Genomic DNA, 26,119 nt, shown 5'->3' on the forward strand with positions numbered 1-26,119 from the left:
CCTCCCCATCCTTCTGCACTGACCTTGGTGTCTGCAGGGTTGTTTCTCTTACATGTTCTCACTCCTCTCTCTGGCTGCGGTTTCTGTTGCACAGCAACTTTTTTTCCTTCTTAAATATGTTATCACAGAGGTGCTACCACCATCGCTGATGGGCTTGGGCTTGGCCAGCAGCAGGTCCGTCTTAGAGCCGGCTGGCATTGGCTCTGTCGGACACAGGGGAAGCTTCCAGCAGCTTCTCGCAGAAGACACCCCTGTAACACCCCACCCCCCCCCCCACCCCCTGCTATCAAAACCTTGCCATGCAAACCCAATACAGTGAGGAATTTGGAGATCTTTCCATTGACTTGAAGATACATGGATCAACCTTTTGTCATGATACCATCTGTTACTTATTTATGCCCCAAAATAACATATTGAGTACAAGAGACAAGCCTTGTTACAAGAGCTGGTCAGTAGTTCAGCATTAAAAAAATTTTTTCAGCACAAAACTACAGCTTCTGCAAAATGAGCATTCTTCTGGGGAAATTTTGACTTGCTAAAAAAATAATTCATTTCCTTTAAGATTGTCAAGGTTTAACCCCAGCTGGCAACTAAGTACCACACAGCTGCTTGCTCACTCCCCTCTGGTGGGATGGGGGAGAGAATTGGGAGAGTAAAAGTGAGAAAACTTGGAGGTTGAAAATAAAGACAGTTTAATAAGTAAAGCAAAATCCATGTGCACAAGGAAAGTAAAACAAGGAGTTCATTCACCGCTTCCCATCGGCAGGCAGGTATTCAGCCATCTCCAGGAAAGCAGGGCTTCATCATGTGTAACTGTTACTTGGGAAGACAAAGGCCATCACTCCGAACATCCCGCCCCTTCCTCCTTCTTCCCCCAGCTTCTTCCCCCAGCTTTATCTGCTGAGCATGATGCCGTATGGTCTGGGACATCCCTTGGGTCAGTCGGGGTCAGCTGTCCCAGCTGTGTCCCCTCCCAACTTCTTGTGCCCCCCCAGCCTCCTCGCTGGTGGGGTGGGGGGAGAAGCAGAAAAGGCCTTGATGCAGTACAAGCACTGCTCAGTAATGGCTAAAACATCCCTGTATTATCAACACTTTTCAGCACAAAGCCAAAACATAGCCTCATACTAGCTACTAGGAAGAAAATTAACTCTATCCCAGCCAAAACCAGCACAAAGATGCATTCTGATTTCTTTTTAACTGAATAGCATAGGGCATCATGTGATTAAAATGTCCTGTAAGAGATGTAGAGCAGTCTAGGAGCTTAGGCTGTTGGAGAAGAATAAAAGGAGGAATACACCTGAAGGACACACAAATTTAAGAATATAAGAATTATTAACTTATCAGCCAAAAGGAAGATTTAATTCCAGCATCTCATCTCTTTAACAGTGCCTGGTAATGGATGCAAAAAGAGGAGTTAAGTGTAGAGCCTGTGCAGAACAGTTCCTCCATTGATACACTTTTCTTGTTTTGGCAGTGTGCAATTTAGTGCTGTACTACTTCCATTACTGTACTATGGCACCATGTGTAGATGCGATTTAGTGTCAAACTGACTTAAAATAAACTTTTTTATTTGGTTCAGAGCACCAGAATAAATTCATTCCTGTTAAGGATGTTGACAAGTTCTGTTTTATTGAAGAAAATGGAAATGTCGATGTTTAACAGTCACATCTTAGGAGATTTTCATTGCATGAAAAAGTTTTGCTTTATTTTTATTACAGTACAGGTTGAAAACAAAAGTTGAAACACCAAAATTTCTTTTTGGGAAAAACAAAATCCAAACTTTGCTTAACTCCATGTATTATAGAAAGTTTAATATATAGCAGATTGTAATATGCATCAAAGTAAAATGGGGATGCATCCTTTTTAAAGAAAACAAGGCCATTTTTATGATGATTAATGATGTTTTCATATAGTATTGTAGGAAAAAACAGTTTATTTTTAAACTACTTTTGGCATTTTCATACAGCATGCAGTACATTTGCTAAACATATGAAGAGGTTCACATAAATAACATTTAAAATTAGGAGTGTTTTGGAACATTTTGAATCCACTTGTTTTTTTAAACTGCAGTTTCTTCAATTACTGTTTTTCTGATCTTTCATATGAAATTGATAGTGTATTCAGAATGCTGCAAATCAGATGAATATGTCTGAGACATTGGTTTAAGCTCATTAAGTTTTCACCTTTGAAGAACTTTGAGTTAAGTCACAAAGGAAAAATTAGTGGTCTCAGCTGAGTAATTTGTGGACATCTACCTTCACTGAGATCTCATCTAATGAGAAATCTAACATGAATACAGGAAACGGTATATTCTTGAAATACACAAAATTTGCTGTAGTAAATGTGAGAGTGCAGATTTTGGCCCTGAAAGGAAGCTGTGTAGCAGAACAGCATGAAAAAATATCCACAGTGCCAGCTCTTAATGTATGTGTCTCTTTTATGAATAAAATCCAACAGAATTGACCATCTAACAAACAGAAAAATTCCTACAAGCTGTGTGCCAAAACTCAACCATGCAATAGTGTGGTGATGTGTAATTGAGAGTCATTGTGCGTGATACAATGCAAAGTATTTACAAAAATACTCTAGCCCCCCCCCCCCTTTCTTGTAGTTAAGTCAATGTCAGATCTCAGAAACAGAAGAACTCACCAGGTGAGACAAGAGTGAACTCCCATGGGGTTGCACAGATGATGTGGGCTGATAACAAGAAAAATGGTGAAAATGAAAAAATTATGCCCAAACCTCCCATTTTGGAGGAGAGGAGTAACATGAGACTTGTACAGTAAAGTTCAAACAATCAACACTTTTCTTTGATAGAGACTGTATGGGTCTTAAGTACAGATGTACTTAATGTACTTCATGTTCTCAGTTAACCTAAAAAAAAGACAAAAGCGGCAGGTCACACGAGGCAACAGACAGCCTTGGCAAAATGCCTTCACACTGTTGGACTGTTAAAATGGGCATAGTAGGGGAGTGTATAGAGTAGAAAATCAGTTCGTGAGGAGTAAGGTGAACATCTGATAAGTTTCATAATGCTCTTAATAGAAGAACAGCAACTGTAACTTACTTGGCTTATATTAGGTTTCATTCTGTATCTGGGCTGGAAACATGCATCTTTTGGTACAGTGCCTTCAATGAAATATCATCTCCGGTTACCATGGCAGTTGAATTTTGTTACCAGGTTGTGCACTGAACTATTTTTGGATCTGCAGGCTGGCAGCTTAATTGATTGAAAAAGTCCTTATTAAAAATATGTTTTTGGAAAACTTCAATAAGCTAAGAAAGCAAAGGTGACCTGGTGGGATGGTGCGGCAGTGCTGGAGCTGTGTAGATTGCGTGGGGAAGGCTCTGCCTTTGTCTTTGAAAATACAGCAGTTCACCAGGCCAGAGTCCTGCCCACTTACGGTGCAGACTTTGATTTTTGATGTGGGTGTTTTTAAAACTCATGTTCTATGTGGAAGTGTTCTCTTTGTATGCAATCAGACAACAAACGTACTCTGAGTTACTATTCTGTCAGATTAAAGAAAACAAACCAAGGCAGAAACAGAGGAAATATCCCTGTAACAGCAAATTATGTCTCTTCGGTTATGTGCTGCTTTACTGGCAAATTAGTGTTTTGGTGTTTTGTTTTGGTTTGGTTTTTTTTCGTTAGGGGAGAATTATTTAAACATGTAATACTACAATATAGAGAAGGCTACATCGAAGTAATACTTGGGTTTTTTCCTGTATTAAGTTTAGTCATAAAACCTTTGTGGTACTAACAACAGCATTGTACTAAGCAAAAAAACCCCCCAACCCTAGTCCTGTCCTGTGAGGTTTATAGTAGGTTTAAATAGTGAGACAGCGATGGATTAACATTACAATCAGTCAGTTCAGTTATCTCCAGGTTTCTTTTAATATATACTGTAGAAAATGAGAGGTTTTGAACAGCTGAATGTTAGATTTGACAGTATTCTGAAGAACATGTAGCAAATATAAATTTGTTGACAATCTGAGGGGGGTTTATGTTGAAAATTAAGATGGGAGGAAAAGGATCAAGCAAAATGTTTCATTTGACTTGAATGTTAAAAATAAAGGAAGTGAATCAATAGATTCACAAAGTAAGTGCAGAACTGAAATCCCAAACAGTTTAGCGATTGCTGTGGTCACCAGAAAGACCCAGTTGAGTTCTTCCTTTGCTTTGAGCAACACTGGATCTATTTGTCTTTTGGTGGGTGTTGTAATCACCTGATTAAAGTTGGAGTGGTAGGACTTTTTTTTTACCCTATTAATATTTCTTAAGCATTTGGGGCAAAGTGGAGCAGCTTCCCTGCTCAGAATAGCCGCACTTACTGGGGACTTCATAGCTAAAGCACTGCTGTTTTTTGCTAAATGGGGAGCATGAGGCTGTTCTGCTGCTGGCAGCTTCTTCAGAATACTACTGCCTGGCTTGTAGCTGGTGGGGGCACGTTCGGCTTGCTTTGCTCACTCTTCATTGAGAGCTTGTTCAATGAAACACTTGGTTTGGAAGCAGTGTAGGGGTTTGCAAGGGTCTGAATGGGTCTGATCCAGCTTCTGTTCGAGACCTTTCTTTGGGCTTTTGCTGTTACATACCTTTTCCTTAGGTATTCATCATCTCTCATGCAATCAATAGGCAACTGAACTTTTAAAATACAGTAATAATTGGTAGAACCATTGCTCTAAAAAATTTGCTTGCTTTAAACTCTTAGCTTCTCAAAATCATTGGAAAAAAGCACTACAAATTTTGTTTATGGTCTGCAATTTTTCATGGGATTCGTGAGCATTTTTTTAGGATTATCTAAATCCTAATTGCTTTATAAATTAGTTTTCCCCTACAAAATAAACAGCCATCATGCTAACTTGATTTGTAGTAAACTTTGAACCATGCATTGACAGCACCACTGAAATATTAATATTACCTGTAATTTAAGATGTAAAAAAACATTCAAATACTGAATAGTTTCGAACTTGAAATAGTCCTCTTATTCACTGAAACTCAAAACAGCATTTGTGCCATCAAGATTAAGCTTTTTAAAGCCTTTTCCTATGAGCTGAAGCTGTGTGTATTACAGCAGGTAGACTGTAAATAACAGTGTAATTCCTCATTAATTCTTTCCTTTCCTCTGACAGTTATTAAACCAGCTCTTCAAACAGTGCATTTGGCAGAGTGTTGTTATGGTTACCATCAAGAATGCAGCTTCACTAAAAAAGGTGCATTTTAAATACAGGTAAATTGCTAAAACTGGAACTTAAATGTAAAGATTATAGCATAGGCAATGAGTCGGATAAACTTAAATAGAAACGTCAAGCAGAAACACTATCGTTCTTCCCTAGAACAATGCTGGTTTTAATGTTAATGCAAAGTCTACACCTCCTAACTGCATCCATCTCTAGGAAGATCATCCTGTCTATGCTCATCTGGAACATTTTTCTGGACCATAAAAAGCAAAGCTGTATGTGTGTCTCTGCACTGAAAAGCTGGAATGCTAGGTTGGGTGAGGCGTGCTCTGAGCAGGTCAGTGGGTCAGCACTGACCTATGCAGTATTAAACAGCAGGTCCAGTGGCCAGCTTTGAAGGTGAATTGGGGTGACAAACTATGCGTACCTTTTTGCCATCTGCTTACTGTCTGAGCTGTGTGTCAGGTCATGCCAGCTCACCCATCCTAGGATATTTGCTGAAGAAATACTGCCATCATTTAAAGCTGGTAGGGCATTCAGTTTCATGATCTTAGGGAACACTATTGATAGCTATTGATTTTATTCCTCTTGCCGTGTTCTGAAGTTGCTTTTTTATTTTATGAACAATTAGAAAATATTGGAAGCCATTTAAATGAGTACACATTTCTATGCAATCCAGACTTTGTTACTGAAGTTAGTCCATCCTGATTTTTATCTTTGCCTCTGCAGTGCTTGCCTAGTGGAAAATATTTTGTTTACCTATGAATGGCTATAAATGTAGGGCTGTTTTTTGCTTTGTTTACATGATGATCCTGTGGAAAAACGGATAGGTTTTCAAAGTGGTCAGCTAGAGAGAGGTATGTGTGGAAATCCTATTGGGATAACCAGTTTATTTCTGCCATACAAAAAATGCTTTTGGTGAGTGAACCTACTGATGATGTATGCTGTTGTAATGTTAGGACTGAACACAGGATCATGAAGATAATCAGAAATATATTTTAAAAGAATCATTATATGCGGGCACCTGTCTCCTGCCTTTAATTCTTGAGAAACAGCACTTAGCAGCTAACTCACCTGTGGAGTAAGGTGCATCTCCACAAAAATAAGAACAAAAAAACCCCATGAGAAATTTTGTCATTGACAGATGATGGCAGGTGCCACAGAGTCCTGTCTTTCTCTAATGTGTTTGCATGTTCTGGGCAAACATTGGCTTCATGTATCTTTTGTGGTTGATAGGCGCAAAGTGGAGAGCAAGAACTTCTTGGAAGTAAGAGTCCTAGCATGTACCGTGAGTGAGGAAGTATGAAGCAGAGCAAGGAATTGACAATTATGATTTCACCCTTCATTAGTACTAGCTCTCACCATACATCAGTCCCCGAAACCATTGTAACAATTTATGCTAGCCAGTAAGCACAGATTGTTCTGCAGCAAAAGGTCTGTGCTAAGCTACCCTGCCCTGGAAGCAGAGCTGTTCCCCAGCTAGAGCCTACAGTGGCAGTTGCTAACATGCAACCAGCATTGCAGATTCTGTCTAAAATGTGTATACAAATCATGATAGGCAGTCTCTGTGTCATGTTTTTGATTTACAAAGGTTGGAATCTGCAGTCAGTTACACCCATGCAGATCTAGTCAAGAAAATGAGATTGCCAAGGTGTAAGTGAGGCTGGATGTTAATGCTTCATCTGGTACATAATTATATGATTGTTCACCTGTGAAGCAGAATTGATTCCAGCTGTCTCTCGTGCAGAATGAGGAATTACCAGAGGTAAAATCTTCAAGGCACTGCAGTAATATAAACAATAAATGTAAAAAATTGGAATTAAATGTTATTAAAGGCAGCAGACAAGACTGTCCATATGTATGGGGAGCCAAGCTGTAAGAAAGAAGGTGGCATTCTTCACGCAGTGACTCCTTAAAGTGGAACCAGACTTGTGTCTGTGTGGTCCCCTGCTGGGAGCTTTGGTCTTGGTAAAACGTTCCTCACAGAGGAGCCATCTCATTATTCCCTTTCCATCCTCAGCATTTCTAGAAACTGTTTTTCATAATGGAAGAATATGTTCTGTACCACAGCAACCTAATTGTCTTTTAAGTTCTCTGAAGCCACAAATTGCAGGCTGCAAATGACTACGATAATAACAATAATAAGCCACTGTCTTTTCTTAATCACAGAACAGGAAAGAAAGGAAAAATGTGACTTGTCTTCAACCTGTTATTTAGCAAGGCATACCTCTATTGAGTTTCACACCCCAAATGTGTGACTTGACTTACACAGCTAGTTCCTGCCATGTGCTTCTTGCAGTTAGCCCCATGTTTCTGCCTTTGCAGTGTAGTACTAGGGGATCGCCTGCACCGTACTTCAGCAAATCAAATACACCTAGCCAGTTTACTCTGAGGTGTGCTGGCAGCTAGTTTTGACCCAAGTGGTCATGACCGTCCATTTTAGTCACAGTCCAATGTTTTTACCTAACCGTATAGAAAGTAGGATCCCAGGTGCTGCCTACTTCTACAACTTCTTTCCCATCATATGATGCCATAATAGAGCCTAATGTGGCCTGTTCCCCAGCATATGGTAGAGCTGTCTCAAATGTCTGTATAGATTATGTATCACTAGATGCAAAGCTAATGCCCAGTCCTACAAATGCTGAAAGAAACAGAATGTATATAATTAAAAGTCAAACTGGGTTATAAAATTTCCCGCATACTACAGTTTTGTGGCTGGAAGGAACCATATGGAAGACATACACTTTTTACCTGGAATCTGCTACTGTTCTTAGGGTGTCCCTGGTCCTCCAAGAGAGGACTGAGTTGGCGAGATGTACTTGCCTATTCCTTTCCCTCCCTAGGACACAGCAAAAGAATTAAGAGAGAAATCAAAATCTTTTATCCGTTTTCTTTTCTGTCTGCTTTCTGTAGCTGAACTGGCTGTAATCTGTCTAGGTCAGCAGAGAAGGAATTTTGATTCTGAAATATTTCTGTTCCATCAGGTCTTCAGAGTTCCTGGAGTGGAGCACTGTTTGCTCCACCCTTTGCTAAGGGATGTTCTGAAGTCATTAGTTATTGCTTTGAGAGTAAGAATTTCAATGTAATGCTTTTGTGTAGAAGTTTTCCCACTCTTCACGTACGTTTTGAAGTATCCAAAATAGGAATGAAATATTTTTGACCTTGTCAGTAGAAAAATACCCAATTGGTCAAGTTAGTAAAATACAGTCCATTTGATTGGCTTCATTTAATTTGAAAACAACAGTGTTTAAAGTCCGTGTTTATACATTTAACCTCTGGAAAAAAAAAAGGTTAAACCCCTTTTTCCTTTGAGCTACAGTTGCTCAGATTACCGCAGGAAATGCCAAAAGTTTATGTCTTTGGAAGACTACTTTGTTGAGCTAACTAATCGTAAAACCCAATCATCAGAAGACAAAAAAGAACAAAAAGGCCAAAATAAGGTTGATTCTTGGAAGTGCATCAGTTACTGGCATAGGAACTGGATCAGCAATGAATTCTGAATCCATCTCTATCTCTGTTGTGTTTTTACTGTGTTTTGCTACACTGGAATAAGTGCCCTTTGTTGTTAGTGGAAAGCATTCTTCCTTGATCCTGAAGAACCTTTGAATGCATTTTAAGCATGTCAAGACACAGTTTGTTATTACAATGTCCTAGCAGTATAATTGGAATGTATACTGCGTGCACATTTGAATATTTATAAGGATTTCATGTATTTTCCTTTATTCTGCTTAAAAATACATTGTAGCAAATTAGTGTTGTGGCTTCACGCTAAATTTTGAGAAGGTATATTGTAGTTGAATCATGCACTGATTCTCCTTAGGCACTTGAAGTTAAATCTAATTTTTACCCTGTCTGACAAATAGGACCACTAAATGTCTGATTTGAATGCCAAACATCATCCCTACTAAACCTGTCTGGAGAGCCAGGAAATTACAAAGGTAGCTCAAAGTTTAAAAGTTTGGTTTTACTGAGCTGCTAGAGGTTTTGTGTCTTCACCAGCTTCTACAGAAAGCACAGGTGATTTCTTGAAAATATCTGTTGATATGTAGAAAGTTGTCTCTATTAGTTGAATCACTTGAGTTTACTGCAACCTTACTGCTTAGCTCACTGCAATTTTAGCATTTAGCGTATATTTAGTTAAACTCAGTCATTGCTAAGAAGGATTTTCAGGTGTTTGGTCACCTTTCATCTTCATTTTCATGTTGAAAAACTTACTTTACAAATAGTTCTCTGTGTGTTGCAAAATCTGTGACTACCAAAAGGTCTTAGAATATTGATGGATTTTTGTTACCTCAGAGTAAGTGGTCTTCCTCCTGCTCAATGATAGGGAATATGCTGGAAAGGATAAGACAAATCAGTATTAATGCTCTCTAGGATGTAATTACATTTTTTTATTCCATCTTTTACCTGGCTGAAAGCACCTGGTCTTTGACTGTGTGCCTCAGGTTATAATTTAGTTATACAATTTATGAAGTAACAAACATACTGTGATCTGCTGTATTACTCTATGATCTAGTGTTTACCCTTAAATTTTTAAGTATTGATGTTCACTTCATCTAGACCAGACATTTCGGAGTGCTCTGAGGGCTAATGATTTATTTGTGGGTTTATATCTTCATTTATAAATCCTTAATTTGCTTGGAAAGGACAATGAATGACTGTCTGTCATGGAACAGTTAACAAGTATCAGTTTTGGATAATTGTTGTGGACCATTATGAATGTCCCATAGAGAACTATGGTTTGGATGTAATTCTCATTGCTGAGACTGAAGTCTTCACTCAAAAAAAGCTTTCTTTCAAGTTCGTACAAGCTTTTACTGTAGAAGAAGATGCGACAGGATTCCTGCCATGTTCATTCTTTCTACCCATACTGCCATCTTAGGTAATAATAGTTAGATGTGGGTTTCTGTAGTTATATAGAGAGTATTTGAAAATTGGACATAATTATCTGATACTACTGTAGACTTATTTTAGCAGTCAGAAGAGAATGTATTTGGAGACAGCTAGTCTCATTCATCAGCTTTAAAGGATGAAAATTTATTTATCTTGGGGAAGAAGACATATCCAAAGTCCTGTATTTCTGGACAGAGGATTGCATTTTCTTTTCAAAGAATTACTTATTTCATATAGTTTATAAAAAATTTAATTGTTAGCAGCTTGCAAATTCAACAGATCTTAGAATTCACTATTAAAGGGTATTTTACCAGAAACTCATGATCAGACAGCAGGTGGTTGCTTCCCAGATACTCTCCACAGAGCCCACTGCTCCTAAGATTTGTATTTTGGGGCTTCAGCCCCGTTTGTGTGGATGGTTTATTTGGGGACTTATTTGAGCAGAATGTCTCTGCAGCCTGTTTGTAACTTCACTGTTTGCAAAGATAAGTTAGTCTTTTGTAACAAGAAAGTATTCCCCCCCCCCCGCCCCCAATGTACTTCCAGATTCCTATAGACTAGTACTGGTAAAATTGTGTTTTTCCTAACATTGCTGAAAACTCAGAACAACGCCACTGACTCAGTTAAGTTGTTAAAGATTTAGCTGAATCTGTGTTTCTAAAATTGGAATTATGGACACTGTGTTTTGACACAGAACGTGCTATGTCTCAGTGGCTTTGTGCATGGTAAAGACCATATAATTTGAAAAAACTTGGCTCTCAAAAAGGAATGGGGAGAGCTGCTTTTTGTCCACATTGTCTGGCTGTCTCTTAGAGTAGTGGTACATGTTTAAACTATTTTGACAGCCTGCTGAATTTTAACTTATTTTATTGCTCTTTTGTTTCTGTGTATTTTCAGGAATTATTTACCTGATCTCAGCTCTTGGTCACCTGGCACGCTCTGCGCTCTTCCTGACTGTTTCTGCATGGGATGGGGGTGGCCTTCCCTCTGCCACCAATGCAGCCATCACAGTAAACATCCTTCAGACCGCTTCGGCCCCTGCCGTATTTGAGAGATCCCAGTATGCTTTTTCTGTTCCTGAAGATGCACCTGAAGACAGCCCAGTCGGCACTGTAAAGGCCAGAGAGCCTCCAAGTAAGTTGCATGCTCAGTCAGAGATTACATTGCATTTCTGTTGTGACCGTTAACTGGAAATATCTGCAGATAATTTTTTTAAAACTTTCATATTATTCATTCAGTCTGTCAAGCATTAAATAGTATTTACTGTTGGTATTTACAGCAGCTGGTGTAATCACTGCTGTATCAGGATGCTCTTTGGAACAGATGGAGATTTGTGGTACTCTCCTTGGTGGTCCATGGGGATTGGCAACTGCCTCCATTTCTTCAAGATGGATTTCTGTAATTGTAAATGGGGAGGTGAGAAGCATTTTGTGAAAGTGTAAGGAAATGTCCGTATGATGGTGTGGCTTGTGTTAAAGCATTACCCATGCAAGACATATCTCAGAGCAATACTCATTATCAGAGAGTGTTCAGAAGTCTCAGAGAATCTATATGAAGTGGTGCTGCAAAATAACCCCAAACAACACCCCCCAAAAAAGACCACAAACACCCCACCCCACCCCATTTTCTCAAATTAAGTGGTGAAGTCCAGATGAATGTTTATGGGACCTTTTGAAAATGTATTTAATCCATTTGGTTTCATTACCATTTTTAGAGGAAAATAGGTAGCTGCTACCAGGCCTTAGTCATAAAAGATCCTGTCCTGAGAGCCATATATATTTGGTTCCTATGCAGAACAGCGGGAGCCATGAGTCCACGTACCAGCTTGATGATGGATCTGTACATGTAAGGTGGTAGAGGCAGAGGTTTTATATAAGTTTGATTAGTCAGGTCTTCCCATTTTCTCCTTCTTGGAAGGACAGTTCATTGACCACTGTCCTCGCGGTGAGGTAGCACCTGTGGAGCGGCTTTGGTAATAAGCCTGAACCTTTAGATAGCTTTTGCTTTAGGTAGCATCTGATGTATAAAGGTTATAGCAATGGTCATCCATGAACAGTAAGTTCAGGAAAATGCAGTTCTTTCAGAGAACTGCCACCTGTTTCATTCCTTGCTATAGTGAATGCCTGTGTGTAATGAAATTACTCCCATAAGACTAATTTATAGGAGTGTTTTTTCTATATTTTAGAAAAGGGAAAAACAAGAGGCTTTTATACTATTTCCTCTGTAGAGTTTTATCATACCAGTGAGATGAAAAGCAAATGGTGCACAAGTGGACAAACTGTATACAGTCATATTTTACTGAAGGGCTCCAGGGACAGGAAGAAGGAAGCATAAAAAGCCCAAGGAAGTCAAACATCGGTGTAGCTTACATTTATTCCACTGAATTTAACAGCATGCATTCTTCACAGATGTTCACACCAACCTTCATATTATCACTTTCTTTCTCTCTCTCTTTTTTTTTTTTTTTTTTTTTTTTACACTTTTTGTTGTTATTTCCATTTCTAGATTCTTTAGAAGTGGTTTCTTACAGAATTTCCTCTGGTGATCCACATGGAAGATTCTCTATTGATCCCCAGTTTGGTATCATCCGCACCAAACAACAGCTTGACCATGAAACTCAGTCTGTTGTGGTGCTCACCGTTCAGTCACAGTTGGGTAACTCCCCTGTCTATGGTAGCACCCAGGTCAACATATCTGTGGTAGATATTAATGACAACCCTCCAGTGTTTCTTACCAAATCTGACAAGGTAACTATTTCACATACCCAGCCCCCTGGCACTGCTGTCTACATTGCTCATGCAGAAGACAAAGACAGTGGCCTGAATGGGGCAATCAAATATAGTATTGCAAGCAAGCAGTCAAATGCATTCAGCATCGATCCAAACCTTGGAGTGGTAAACCTCACCAGGACAGTGTTTGCGGATAAGCAGCAGGAGTATACTCTACACATAGCAGCTGAAGACTATGGCAGTCCTCCTCTGACTTCTTTGCTGATGTTGACAGTGATTATTGAAGAGCAGAAGATGGGCCCTACTTTGGTTTTTCAGAACTTGGTTTATCAAGTAGAAATCAGCGAAGCCACCTCTCCAGGTGCCCAAATCCTTCAGGTTCAAGCCCACTCACTTGATCCACACGGCGTTACCTCCAAGCTGACGTATTCCTTAGAGCCTAGCACGGATTCTATTGCATTTGGAATCAGCTCTGATACTGGCTGGATTTATCTTCGGAAACATTTGAACTACGAATGTGCACAGATACTAAGTTTCAGAGTCCTGGTCAGCACCTCCAAGGATGAAAACCTCAGGCAAAATGCAAGTACATCGGTAATAGTTAATGTCCTGGATGAAAATGATAATTCTCCCATGTTTCTGCATGAGAGCTACTTCTTTGAAGTGGAGGAAAATCCAATTCCCAGGGGTGTGGTTGGCACCATCACAGCTGTTGACAAAGACTCGGGAAGAAACGGACAACTTTCCTATTTCCTTTTGTCTGATGGAAAGTATTTCAAGATGAATTCCAACACAGGTAGCATTTTGTGATTTGTAATCTGCCTAATATTGCTTTTGGAAAGCAGCCTTCCCTAAGGGAATGGAAGTAAAGTGTAAAGCTTTCAGGAACTGCAGTGAATCTCTTGGGTTGATATGTGAATATTCTCACTCAGAGCTTCACAATTTGGGGAATGAAATAAATCTAATATATGTTCATGAAGAATGAACTAACCCTTAGGATTTTATTTTTTTCATGACTTCATTCTGGTCACTTGGTCATAAGTTTCAGTGTTTGACTGTAACAAATTAAAAGGAGTTTTAAGTTGTAGCTTCAGTAGTTCATATGAGGAACTTAATTGCCTGTGATGAAGTACAGTTGAAAAGTACAGATCAGCCATAAAAAACTGTAAAGGTAACTATGACATTTGACAGTTACAGTGATTTAAAATATTTGTGAAAACTTCTGTGAGTTACATCAAACTTGAGTTCATGTTGTACATGGCACCACAGAAATCAAATTGGCTGAGAGAAATTTTTCACGGCGCAGGGTGTGCTCTGCAGTGAATCCCAAATGCTTTGAGTAATAGGTACTATGTCCACACAGTATAACACCACAGACCACAGCATGGAGAGCCCGGAGGAAGGGAATCCTGTAGGGACCACAGGCACTGTAAATTATCCAGTTTAGCAAAATGATACATAGCAAGCAAAGATCTGCTGTTTAAAATTCTTATTCCCAGATGTCCTGCCCTCATGGGGAGTGAATAAGCTCTCCCAGAATTTCTCTGTGTGAATCTCAAAATAAAATTGTCATTTCAAAGCAGGTTCCTGTTGAGTATGTTTATGGAAGTTTAAAGGCAGAGTGCTAGGAGTTAACCAAGAAGATCTTAAAATAATATGTGGCTATCTGTGTGAAGGACTTTGGTCAATTGCAAGTCTACAGCTATATTGAGTAAGGTTGAGCAGATGGAGAGAAGATTGGGTCAGATTTATTCACTGGGTTTACCAGAACATATAGGAGACATAAGGGTTCCTGATTAATGTACAGACATTGTGTTGAGCATTTCCTAACCCAGGGGCTTAACAAAGGCTGTTGTCAGCAGTTAAAACCCAGTGCTCTTATATTATCTGTCCTGAAGTGTGGTGAAGAAAAGGCCAGATGGATTTCTTTGGGGGTTTGGCGCATTGGTTCGTACTGTTTTACACCTTTGCTCAGGGGCATCCACTGTATAGTAAAGAATGTAATACAGTACTAAAGTACAACTGCAAACTATGATTGACAGAACGTTTCTATGGAATGGAGCTTGGGAAGCTGAGGTTTTAATGTGAGCAGTAAGGTGTATCAGAAGACATGTATTGTTATTTCACATTAAATTAGAAGTATAATTGCATGTAGTATGATGAGTGGTAGCACACAGTAAAGATCTAACTCCCTTTCTCCTTCATTTTCTTTGTCCGTCAGGTGAAATCATAAACTGGGTTGCACTAGACCGTGAAAAACACGCTCACCACCAGCTGACCGTGCTAGTGACTGACCACGGCTCACCGCGGCTGAACGCCACAGCAACCGTGTACATCGCAGTGAGGGACCTCAACGACAATAAGCCCCTCTTCCCTCAGGCGGCACTCGGGCGGGAGCTGCGTGCCCAGGTGGGTGCTGCGTGCCCAGGTGGGTGCTGCATGCCCAGGTGGGTGCTGCATGCCCAGGTGGGTGCTGCCGGTGGGATGCGCTGCCTTGCTCTGAGCACCACCCTGTGGTGGGAGCCCAAACCCCCTGCGCTGGGAAACGGTGACGGTGGTGCTGCAGCGAAATAGAAACCGACCCCGTTCTTAATTGAGACTCGGGTGTGTTTGGGAGTATCAGGCTTTATCAAATGATGACGATTCTCCGCTGTGTATTCTGTTAGATGTAAAGGATAGACGTGTATAATTTTATTTATGTGTGCAGTAGAATCTCTTTTAATTTCTGACATCTGAGTCTGCTGTACTACAGATTTTCGAATTAGCAATATATGCAGACTGTAACAGAGGATTGCTAGAACTGTATTGTTTAACCATTTCCTGAAATGCTCTTTGCACTGACTGTAAATATTACTAAAACGGAAAATAGAGTAACAGATAAACTCTTGTGTTATGGCAAGGGATTTATTTTAAGACTTGCTGTTATCCATGTATATTTGCAAATTATTTATAAAATGCTTGATGACAGGTTTTGGAAGGGCAGCCGTCAGGGACACATATTACCACTGTCTTTGCAAAAGACTTTGATTCTGGAAACAACGGTGTTGTATTGTATTCAATAGAATCAGGTAAGAATTTAAAGTGTTATTCATAAGAAAGGATACATTGAAATAACTAGAGTTTTAGAGGTGCCATATATACATACAGGATTTTATGTCTATTTTGTGTTTGTTGGAATAAAGGTGCCTGCGTAAATAGGAATCGTGACCATGGTACGTCTTATGAAGTATCTAAGGAGGTGCAAGCAGCTACCTTTTCTTCCTTCCTTCCTTCTGTCTGTCTGTCCATCCCCCTCTGCCCCATCTTCCCAGGAGTTTGGTTGCTTATGTGGCTGGCCAGAGACCGTTCAAACAGCACTCAGAAGAGATTAGGAACATGGTCTTGTACTGTGCAGTTTTGTGTTTCAGTCAGTTGTTTAACATCTTAAACGAAAGATGATCTCCCTTTTCCCATGACCAATTGAAAATTTTTCCTGCTAAAAGAACTGTTCATGACAGTCTGAGACAGGGATCAGAAGGATCAACAGATAATCTGGGCAAACAGTGAGACTTGTGGTTTTTAGTTCATGTTTCACCCTTTGTTTAGCACTGTGTTAGCCTGACATAGCATGGCCACTTAAAAACACTTCTCTTTAGTTTTCCCCATAATTCCTACGTGTAGTAGTTCACTTCTGGGGTGAGCTATAGGATCCAGTTTTGATTGCAGTGAAATCAATAACAGAAGGTCCAAAATTAGAACATGAGTGGGACTGGGGCATTAATACTAGTAAGAGACATAGATGTGATCTCCATTTTTGCTGCATGCCACTTGCTACACTTTTACGCAAAGGAGAACTCCGTCTGTAACCAGTGAGGAAAACATGTCTGTTTCTCCTGCTTTTCTTCACTATTGGTTGAAAACAGCAAGAGGTGCCAAGAACAGAACTATTTCTTTATTTTGGTACCTGCTGTATTCTAGCAGCTTAATGTAATCAATACCTTTTAAGCTTGGTATTTGTAGTCTATGGTAATTTGCACACAGAGCATACTGTTTTATCAGAGCAAGAAAGCATTTCCAATACTTCCATCCACTCAGTGCATTTCCTCAGGTGTTCTCTTCTGTGTAGGCAGAGCTCAAATGTGGGCTCAGTTGGTTTAAACTCATTACAATTATTTGTCACTGCAGAGTAAAGAACAAAATACTGCAAAGCTACATTACTCCTCACTCTTAAAGAGCAAGGGAATCTGTAGCCTCTTCTTGCCAAGGCTGAAATTACCAGAAGATTCCTGTGGATTATGTTATACTGTGTCTTTATGTATCCTTTTGACTTCTGTGGAGTAATGGAAGGACTTTAAGATCCAAATCCACAAGGGCCAGAGAACTAACTCTGCTGTCTTCCACCAAGAGATGCTTAAAAAAATGAGACATTTAACAACTCTATTGGAAATTTTGCAGTTGAAATATATGTAGATAATAAAAGACTGTAGGGTCAGTTTATGGCCATACTATTATTCCCTTAATTTGGATACAAGTGACTGCCTCTTCCAGAGGGAACTGGAGAGAATTGTTGACTTCTGCATTGTGAATAATAATATTTTGCAGGAAATGATCCCCCTTAAGACAAAGGGAATGAGTAGTGCCCAACCCTTTGTTTGAAGGGTGGTGGCCAGGCAACACAGGAAGTGTTCTTCAGGGGTCTCTGCCTGTCTGTGTATCTAACTATATTCCCTTCCTTCAAACTATACGTTGGATTTTCTTACTGCCTTCACTGTAGAGCCCCAGAGGGGAGTAAGTAAGAGTTCAAATTATAAAAATGACTAGCAACACAAAATACAACTGGTCTTGCAAATGCTGTCTCTAGAAAGAACAAAAGGATAAAAACAGCACCAAAAAAAACCCACTAAAAGAGCCCTCCCAGCCTTGGAACTAGATATTTTCCCGATAAACAAATCCAGAAACAGCTGAGCTTCTCTGATACTGATTTTTGTTGTTGTTGTTAGTTGGCTCAAAGCCTTTAACATCTGGTCTTCTGTTTCATGGTGAAGTTCTTGCCTGGTTTATATTTAAAGTAGTATTTTCTTGTTCAGGGACATTGTTCAGTGCTAAAATATGGAGAAGAAATATGATCTGATTTACAGTCATATTTGTTAAACACAAAGACATCAGGTTAATTGGAGGACTGCATGCAGACTAGTGCTCTTTTCAACAGTTGAGGGACTGCCACAAGATTAAGAGCTATGAGTATCAGTGTCAGCTGTTAAGCTTGTAAGAGTCACTGGGTGATTTTTAATGTTCTTGAGACCTTAAAGAAACACCAGGATAGCAGCAATAGATTAAGCTATGCATGAGGGTTGATGGCAAATGCCAACAAATTACATGAGGAAGAATCTGTAAAAGAACTGTGAGGCTTACACAACAGATGAATTTTAGCCTTCAGAGGAGAAGCGTTTCCTTCAAAATGCCCCTCTCTATTCCCAGAAAATCAAAACAGATCATTCTTAAATATTCATGTGTATGGAAATGCATGATCATATTGCCATACCTCCACTTTTGTGTTGTCAGTGTAAGAGTAACCTAATTCAGAGAGAGATGAATCCCAGCTATGTGTGCTATTCCTTAGTGATGCTGGCAATTGCAAAGTGGTTTGCCTGGCCTTCTTTGTGACTGTCAATAGGTTATAGTATAGCATTTATAACAAAAATTAGTCTGTATTTGTAGTGTATCATAAACTATTACTTTATGTGTTAAGACTAGCACTGGCAAAGTAGAGGCTTTTACAGTTGCATTTGGACCAATTCTGTGGATAGATTAGCACTTGACCAACAGAGTGCTAGGAGAAGCCCAGTTTACACTGCTAACACACAGAAATTGGCAAGTGTTGTACGTGTGTCTGTAGACAAGTACTTGTTCTCCAGGGTGATTTGCTAGCAGCATGTAGGGAGCATTCCTAGACTTGCAGAGGGCTGTATTTCTGCAGCAGCCTCAAGGTGTTCAAGCTCTTTGGGAGCCATGCCATTGCCTTCCTCTTTTCTGTGAAGAGAAACAAATTTCCTTTCATCTCAAAGGAGAATGAGATGGCCAAGGCACTAAGTATTTTAAAACCTGGGAAAGATACAGTTCTTCAGGAAATTAGGTAAAAATATGTAGCTAACTATTACTGTATACTGAGGTCACGAATATCTGAGAAAACTCTAGTGTTACTTTTTTCTGCTTTCTGGGCCATTTTGCCTGAATGCCAGTCCCTGGAAGGCTTAAATGCTCTGCCAAAGTTCACAGCCACATGTTGCCTGGGGTTTCTCAGGCCATCTTTTTTTGTCCAAAACTGCAGTTTCTGTGATTATATTTGAGAGCACAGAGTTGAGAAGGTGCCTGGGCTTTGAAGAACCTCATGTAAATGAAAGGCTGGCCAAGGGGTTGGACAATGCAGAGGTGGAAAATTTAAGTGAAAAAGTGTATCTGTTTATTGGCAGGTTAGGATAGAGTTGCAAGCACAAGAAGATACTGGGCCCATTAGAGTCAAGTTATTGAGAAATTTAATTTTTTTCTGTTCCATGCTTCATCTGCTCTTCTCAATTTCCTTCTTTCGTATTGATTTCTCCTATACTTTCTCCCTTTTCCCTTCATACAAAAAGGGACATCTTTAGGGTGTATGATACAAGCAGCAGTTGCCTAATTCAGGTGACTAATGGAGATGAAAACTGAGCAAATCTTTCTGAAAGTGCAGGGAGCATGAGCTTTTAGAGCAATGACTGACGTGCTCTTTGAGTGTAAAACTTAAACCCACTTTTTCCCTTATTCCTCATTTTGAACTTCCAAAAGAATGAGGAGTAGAATTTGGAGTGTATTTAGAAAGTGAGCAACCTACTGCTCACATGCACTTGCCCTCAGTAATCTTGGGCAAAAGTATTCAAAAGTGGTCTATCTCTTCTCTAATGTCATCTATTAAATCGGTTGAAAAGCAAGATCTGTCTTCAGGTAAGCTTTGAAATTCAGAACTGAATTCAATTGCTTTAGCTACAAAATGTAGTGTAAAAGTTTGATTAGTCTGTCTGTAGATGTAGGGAAATCCATTTCACAAGAATTTATTTTCTTGAATTTTTTTCTGATTTGGAATCAAATGGCTACACTTTGAAATTGTCCATGAATAAATTACAAAATAGATGGGTAAAAATACTGGAAAAATAGAAATAAGATGTTTCAGTTTTGACTGTCTTTATTATGCAGTACCAGATAAAAAAAGATGAAAATGAGAAGTACTTTTGAAATGTAAGTCCCAAGGGGTTGTAGTTTTATACAGTATCTCTTTCCGACATTATCAGACTTTTCTGTTACTTTTATTGCCACCAAAATAAGTACAAAACTTACCATTTCATGCAATATTTGGATTTTAGTGGAATTGTAGTCTCTAGTGAATAACACTACTGGTAATTTCTTTTCTGACCAGCTGTCTTTTATTTTATTCAGAAATGTAGATTCTGACCATTCCTTTCCCCTATCAAATAAGCTTCAACCCTTCAGAAGCTCTGTGGACTGACACCCATTTCAGCTGAGCTTAGCTATTTATGTTCTGCTACTTGAAACAGAAAAACAAGTATTGGTCTTTATGCTAAGACTGTCCTCATCACTGCTGAAGCCTCATAGCCTCATGCTTAGATTTCAATTACATACTTGCAATGTTTTTGTTCTCTGATATGTTTTTTTTAAACTATTTTTTATTTTTTGGTTCAGTTTGGTAACTGTAGCTCCATTTTGGTAGAAAAATGAAGTGAATAGTTTTTGTGCACTTCTGTTTACTGTTTTCTTTTTCTTGTTAGTTCTCCGTATCAGTTATTTTAAATGTCAGTTTTAGCAAAATGTTAAAAATATATGCATGCAATTCATGTTATGTTTTCTGTTTTTCATATCTCCTCTGTCTTTTGCTTAGCTGGGATTTTGTGTCCTGAAACATTATACAGAACAAAATAGCGTATCTGTGAATGTAGACATACACTGTTGGGACCTAAACCAGGAAAGTAACCAAAAGCTATTTATGAAAACAGTAATATAGGGTCATTACTATTTTGAAACTATCATGAAAAATACAGAATGCAGGACTGTCTCATTCAATATAATTGTCTCTACATATTGTTTCCTTTTGTTGGCAATTTCCTTGTTACGTTCCAGACTGCAAGAGTCAACCCAGAAGGGACTCATGGAGCATTAGAAACCTATAGGCAGTCAAAAATAGCAGAACAATATTGGAAAAATCTCCTATTTGTTGATGGTGAAAACCCTGATTTCTAACTGGCCTGCTCAGTGTTTTTTCAAATTCTGCAGGTGCAAATATTTTACAGTTGCAGGTGAGGTGATTGGATAAAAAAAATGAACATCTATATGTGCAGCTAACTAGTTTGCATGTGCAGATTTGGAGAACGTAAACAGCTTCATGCTCACTTAGGTGCCAATGGAAATACAGATTTTTATGCGTGTTTTGTGTACTACATCTGCACTGAATTTATTTTTACCATAGTTGCTTATTAGAATAGCAGCTGTTATACTGCATGACTTTGTTTAACCCACTAGCACACCTTATTAAAAATTCACATAGTAAAAAATTTTTTGCATAGTATTTCAAGAGAGAAGTAGTTATGACAAATTTGATTTTCTAAGTTTCTGGTAAGGTATACCAAGTAATAGATACTTCCCCATTTTACTAAAAATTAGAGAGTAATTTGTATTGCATTCCTTAAAAATGGGGGAGGCGGGTGTCAATCTCTTTTCCCAGGTAACAAGTGATAGGATAAGAGGAAACAGCCTCAAGTTGCACCAGAGAGGTTTAGACTGGATTTTAGGAAAAAATTCTTCACCGAAAGGGTTATCAAGCACTGGAACAGGCTGCCCCGGAAAGTGGTAGAGTCACCATCCCTGGAGGTATTTAAAAGATGTGTAGATGTGGTGCTTAGGGACATGGTTTAGTGGTGGACTTGGTAGTGTTAGGTTTACAGTTGGACTCGATCTTAAGGTTCTTTTCCAACCTAAATGATTCTATGATTCTAAGTCACAAAGAGCTATTTACTCTTCTATGGTAGAATTTTTCTTTGCAACTCTAGAATAAGTGTAATATGTTGTAGCTCTAAATAGTAATTTTAATTAGAAGTTGCTTGTTATTAGCATGCGGCCAGTCTTTGAAAGATGTAAGCATAATTTCTAATATTCACATGTTGGTCTGCAATAATTTACTGTAAGATTTTAGCTACTCCTACTTAGGTCCTGGTTCAGAGCACAGGCAGGGCCCATGGCATCACTGCAGTTATGGTGTCTTAGGGGTAGATAGGTGTCGTGGTTTAACCCCAGCCAGCAACTAAGCACCACGCAGCCGCTCACTCACTCCCCCCCATCCAGTGGGATGGGGGAGAAAATCAGGAAAAGAAGTAAAACTCCTGGGTTGAGATAAGAATGGTTTAATAGAACAGAAAAGAAGAAACTAATAATGATAATGATAACACTAATAAAATGACAACAGTAGTACTAAAAGGATTGGAATGTACAAATGATGCGCAGGGCAATTGCTCACCACCCGCCGACCGACACCCAGCCAGTCCCCGAGCGGCGATTCCCTGCCCCTCCCTTCCCAGTTCCTAAACTAGATGGGACATCATATGGTATGGAATACACCGTTGGCCAGTTTGGGTCAGGTGCCCTGGCTGGGCATGAGAAGCTGAAAAATCCTTGACTATAGTCTAAACACTACTCAGCAACAACTGAAAACATCAGTGTGTTATCAACATTCTTCACATACTGAACTCAAAACATAGCACTGTACCAGCTACTAGGAAGACAGTTAACTCTATCCCAGCTGAAACCAGGACAGGGTCCTACTCTTTTTTACTGTTAATTACAATGTTCAGTACTATGGAAGCAAGCTGAAGAGATCTGCAATAACTCATACCCATTTTTTCCCCAAAGAAGAGGATATAGGATACTTCCAGATTGATGCTGTCAGTGGGGAGTTAAGAACAACCCGGTCTCTATCATATGCTGAGAGATCAGACTACAGAATGATGGTCACAGCCAGGGACCAGGGCACACCTTCACTTCAAGGACATGCTGCTGTTCACATTCAGGTACTGGTTTATGTTGAGGGATAGAACAGTTATGTTAGATACTTAGTTACTTTGAAAAAAGAATTTTGGGAGAAGCTAGAGAAATAAGCTGAAGAAAGGAGGAAGTTCCAAATCATAAGCACCTTGCCTCATGGTAATTTTCTTTAGCCATTTTTCCGTTAAGGGAGGAAATGAGAGGGCAGACTCATTTTAATTTGTTAAGAATACACAACAGCATTCTGCGATGTCTTGCAAATAGATTATGTTTATGCTTTAGTAGGAGGTCATTATGAACACTGGAAAAGACAAGGAAAATATCCAGGTAGGCAGAATGAAAAGCAAATATCAGGAGGGACTGAAAGTGGGGGAGAGGGTAGTTTGTTTTTTTTCTCCTCTATGTTACTCTATTTCTAAATTCTGTCTCTGTAAACCAGTATAAGGATAGCTCATTCCTTTGTGCTGGTTTATATAGGGCTGCTCTGCATGGGCGTGTGAAATCCAGCGTGTGCTTTTTCCACAGTCAGCCACCTGCTGTTCATTGAGCTGCAGTGGGGCTGCTTTGCCCAGGCTGCCTATGCACTCCTTTATCAGAGGTTGAACGTCACTGAGGCTGCTATTTTCATGTCACCCAAAAGATGGTTAATTTTGGATAGCTTGGATAAAAATGCTTCAGTCAAGACAAGGCAAATGCAGTTTCCACAGTTAAAGAGATTCTTTCATTTTGAAGCATTAACTTGGAACACAGCAGCAATCCATAATGAATGAAACTCTGTAATGACATAAACAATCATCAAAAAAACCCAGCTATCTGTTTGCATTTGGAAAACTGCATAATGTACCATGCTTTCTTTGTCACATCTGTCACTGTGATGCTGTCCTACGTAGAAAGAGTGTTGAAGTGCTCCAGAGCAGGGGCAAAGATAGCAGTATTCAAGTTGTCTGTCTTCGGACCCCTGTGATTCAGAGGGTGAGAGACAGTCTTGTCCCTTTTTTTAACATGGGAATGAAAGATAGCATTATGGAATGACAGGCCAAGGACTATTTGAATTCTTATGGAGCATGCTGACTTTGTTTTCTGGCTTTGAGGCATACTTGGGATAAATAACAGTCACAAATAATAAATGATTAAACTCTCAATTAAGGAAAAAAATTTTCATGACACTGTTCATAATAATGATCGGAAAATATTGCAGTCTTTGTCTTTTTTTGTAGGTAATCCCATTTCCCAATGGGAGATCTGTCTTCTCTCAAGATTTCAAGCACTTTGTTGTACCTGAAAATTTTAAACCTGCACAAGTGTTGAGTTCTCTGAAGTGGCCTGATAATCATCTAGCGACTAACAGGAAACTGCATTTCAGTATTGCTAAAGATGATGATGTTCATTTTGAAATGGATAGCTTGACAGGAGACCTTTATCTTTCCAAGGAACTTGATTATGAAACAGCTTCGCACTTCCTTTTGCAAGTTATTATAAAGGATTATAATAGTAATCCTCCACAGAATTACACTGTCTTCCTGAGTATCGATGTAGAAGATCAGAATGATCATTCTCCATATTTCCAAGATGACTTTGTAGTGATTGGCGTAGAGGAAAATGTACCTGTTGGCACTCTGGTTTACACATTCAATGCCAAAGATGGAGATGGCAGTTTTCTGAACAGCAAAATACAGTATTCCTTAGAAATGAGTAACATGGGTGAAAATCCATTTCTTATTCACCCTTCCTATGGCACCTTGACCACAGCTTTTCCACTCGACAGGGAGACTACTCGCTCTGTGATCCTTACAGTGTCTGCAGCAGACCAGGCAATAAATCTGACTGATCGCAGGCTTGATTCCCTGGCTGCAAAAATTGTAGTTTTAGATATCAATGACAACAGTCCCAATTTTACATCTTCACCTCTTTCCTACATCATGGAGGATGTGGAGGTGGGATTCCTTGTGCACCACATAATTGCAAAGGATCCTGATGAGGGAAGAAATGGACAAGTTACCTATCACATTCTTTCAGGCAATGAAAACAAAGCATTTGTATTGGATGAAATCACAGGTACTGTAACTTCTGTTCTCTGGATTTTTTTGTACTGTGCTTCTCATGGTAATATTGGGGAGTGCATACCACGCAATACTGAAATACCACATTACTATAATAGTCTACCCAGGTGACTTACCATCCTCAGGGGTGATTACCTTGGGCAGAGCACCACACGAGCACGGCAGTACTATGTGCAGCAGGCAAGCTCAGTGAGACTCAGGTGAAAAATTTCCACATGACACTATTACTGTGTTGTGTAGATGTACTGGAGTGCTTTCCAATAGTGCATTAAGGAATGTGGGAAGAAAGTGTGTGTGAGTAAAATGCTTCATTCTGATTTTTGCATGGTGCATACTTAAAGCATGTGCACACACATGTATTGCTATACGTACACATGATGAAAGGGAAAGTCAAGATCAAGGAATGTGCATTACACAGTGGGTGGAACATGTTCTCACACTAATAGTTGCAATATTTTCTCATTCTTATTCTGATTTTGAATCCATTATATGATACAGCTGACACTGATTTGTAGAGCTCCTAATTGTGTAACTTGCATGCAAAAGACAAATATTTAAGTTAAATAAAGTTAAAAAGTTAAGTCCAAAATTAAATAAAAAAAAAATCTCTGAACTTCACTTAAATATTCTATGAATCCTGGTTTCCCTTGATGTCAAAATGAGTATTTCTGGGCCAGTTAGCACTCTAAAGGGAATCACAGGTAATGACTGACTCCAAAGTCTTGGAAGCCTTGGAGCAGTGGCACAGTGTGCACAGTGATGTTACATTGAAGCTGTGAGTGCTGGAACAACTGGGATCCTAACCTGGACCAGAACACTTTTTTAATACCTTTTTTCTTTATAATAGGACTCTTAACTACAGCCCAGCTTCTGGACCGTGAGATTCAAGAGTGGTACAGTTTGACAGTCATGGCTCTTGATGATGGCAGCCCAGCTCTTTCCGCCACGCAGGTTCTAACCATCATTGTTCTTGATGTGAATGATGAGACCCCGATATTTCTGAAGCAACTTTACGAGACTGCAGTTCGTGAAAACCAACATCCAGGGGAGTTTGTCATAAAGGTGGAAGCTGTGGACAGAGATGCAGGTAATTTCTGTCTTTTTGCTATTGATTTCATTGTGGACCATAGTAGACTGATTAAATCTTGCTGCCTGCTGTGCTTGCGTGTACAGCCGTTGTGCTTTTCCCAAGGTGATGTATGA

At 39.4% G+C, this 26,119-nt stretch overlaps 1 protein-coding gene across 1 annotated transcript in view; it reads left to right on the plus strand.

Annotated features, from left to right (window-relative positions):
- The window catches only part of DCHS2 (dachsous cadherin-related 2), a 72,380-nt gene that overhangs the window by 13,877 nt on the left and 32,384 nt on the right, over positions 1-26,119 (plus strand). The window contains 7 exon segments of the mRNA XM_075035707.1: positions 10,969-11,205; positions 12,577-13,596; positions 15,022-15,209; positions 15,769-15,868; positions 22,725-22,882; positions 24,074-24,911; positions 25,764-26,003. Coding sequence (XP_074891808.1) covers positions 10,969-11,205; positions 12,577-13,596; positions 15,022-15,209; positions 15,769-15,868; positions 22,725-22,882; positions 24,074-24,911; positions 25,764-26,003 — 2,781 coding nt within the window.

This window comes from Buteo buteo, chromosome 1, assembly GCF_964188355.1.
Source record: "Buteo buteo chromosome 1, bButBut1.hap1.1, whole genome shotgun sequence".
In the NCBI taxonomy this organism is placed as follows: Eukaryota; Metazoa; Chordata; class Aves; order Accipitriformes; family Accipitridae; genus Buteo; species Buteo buteo.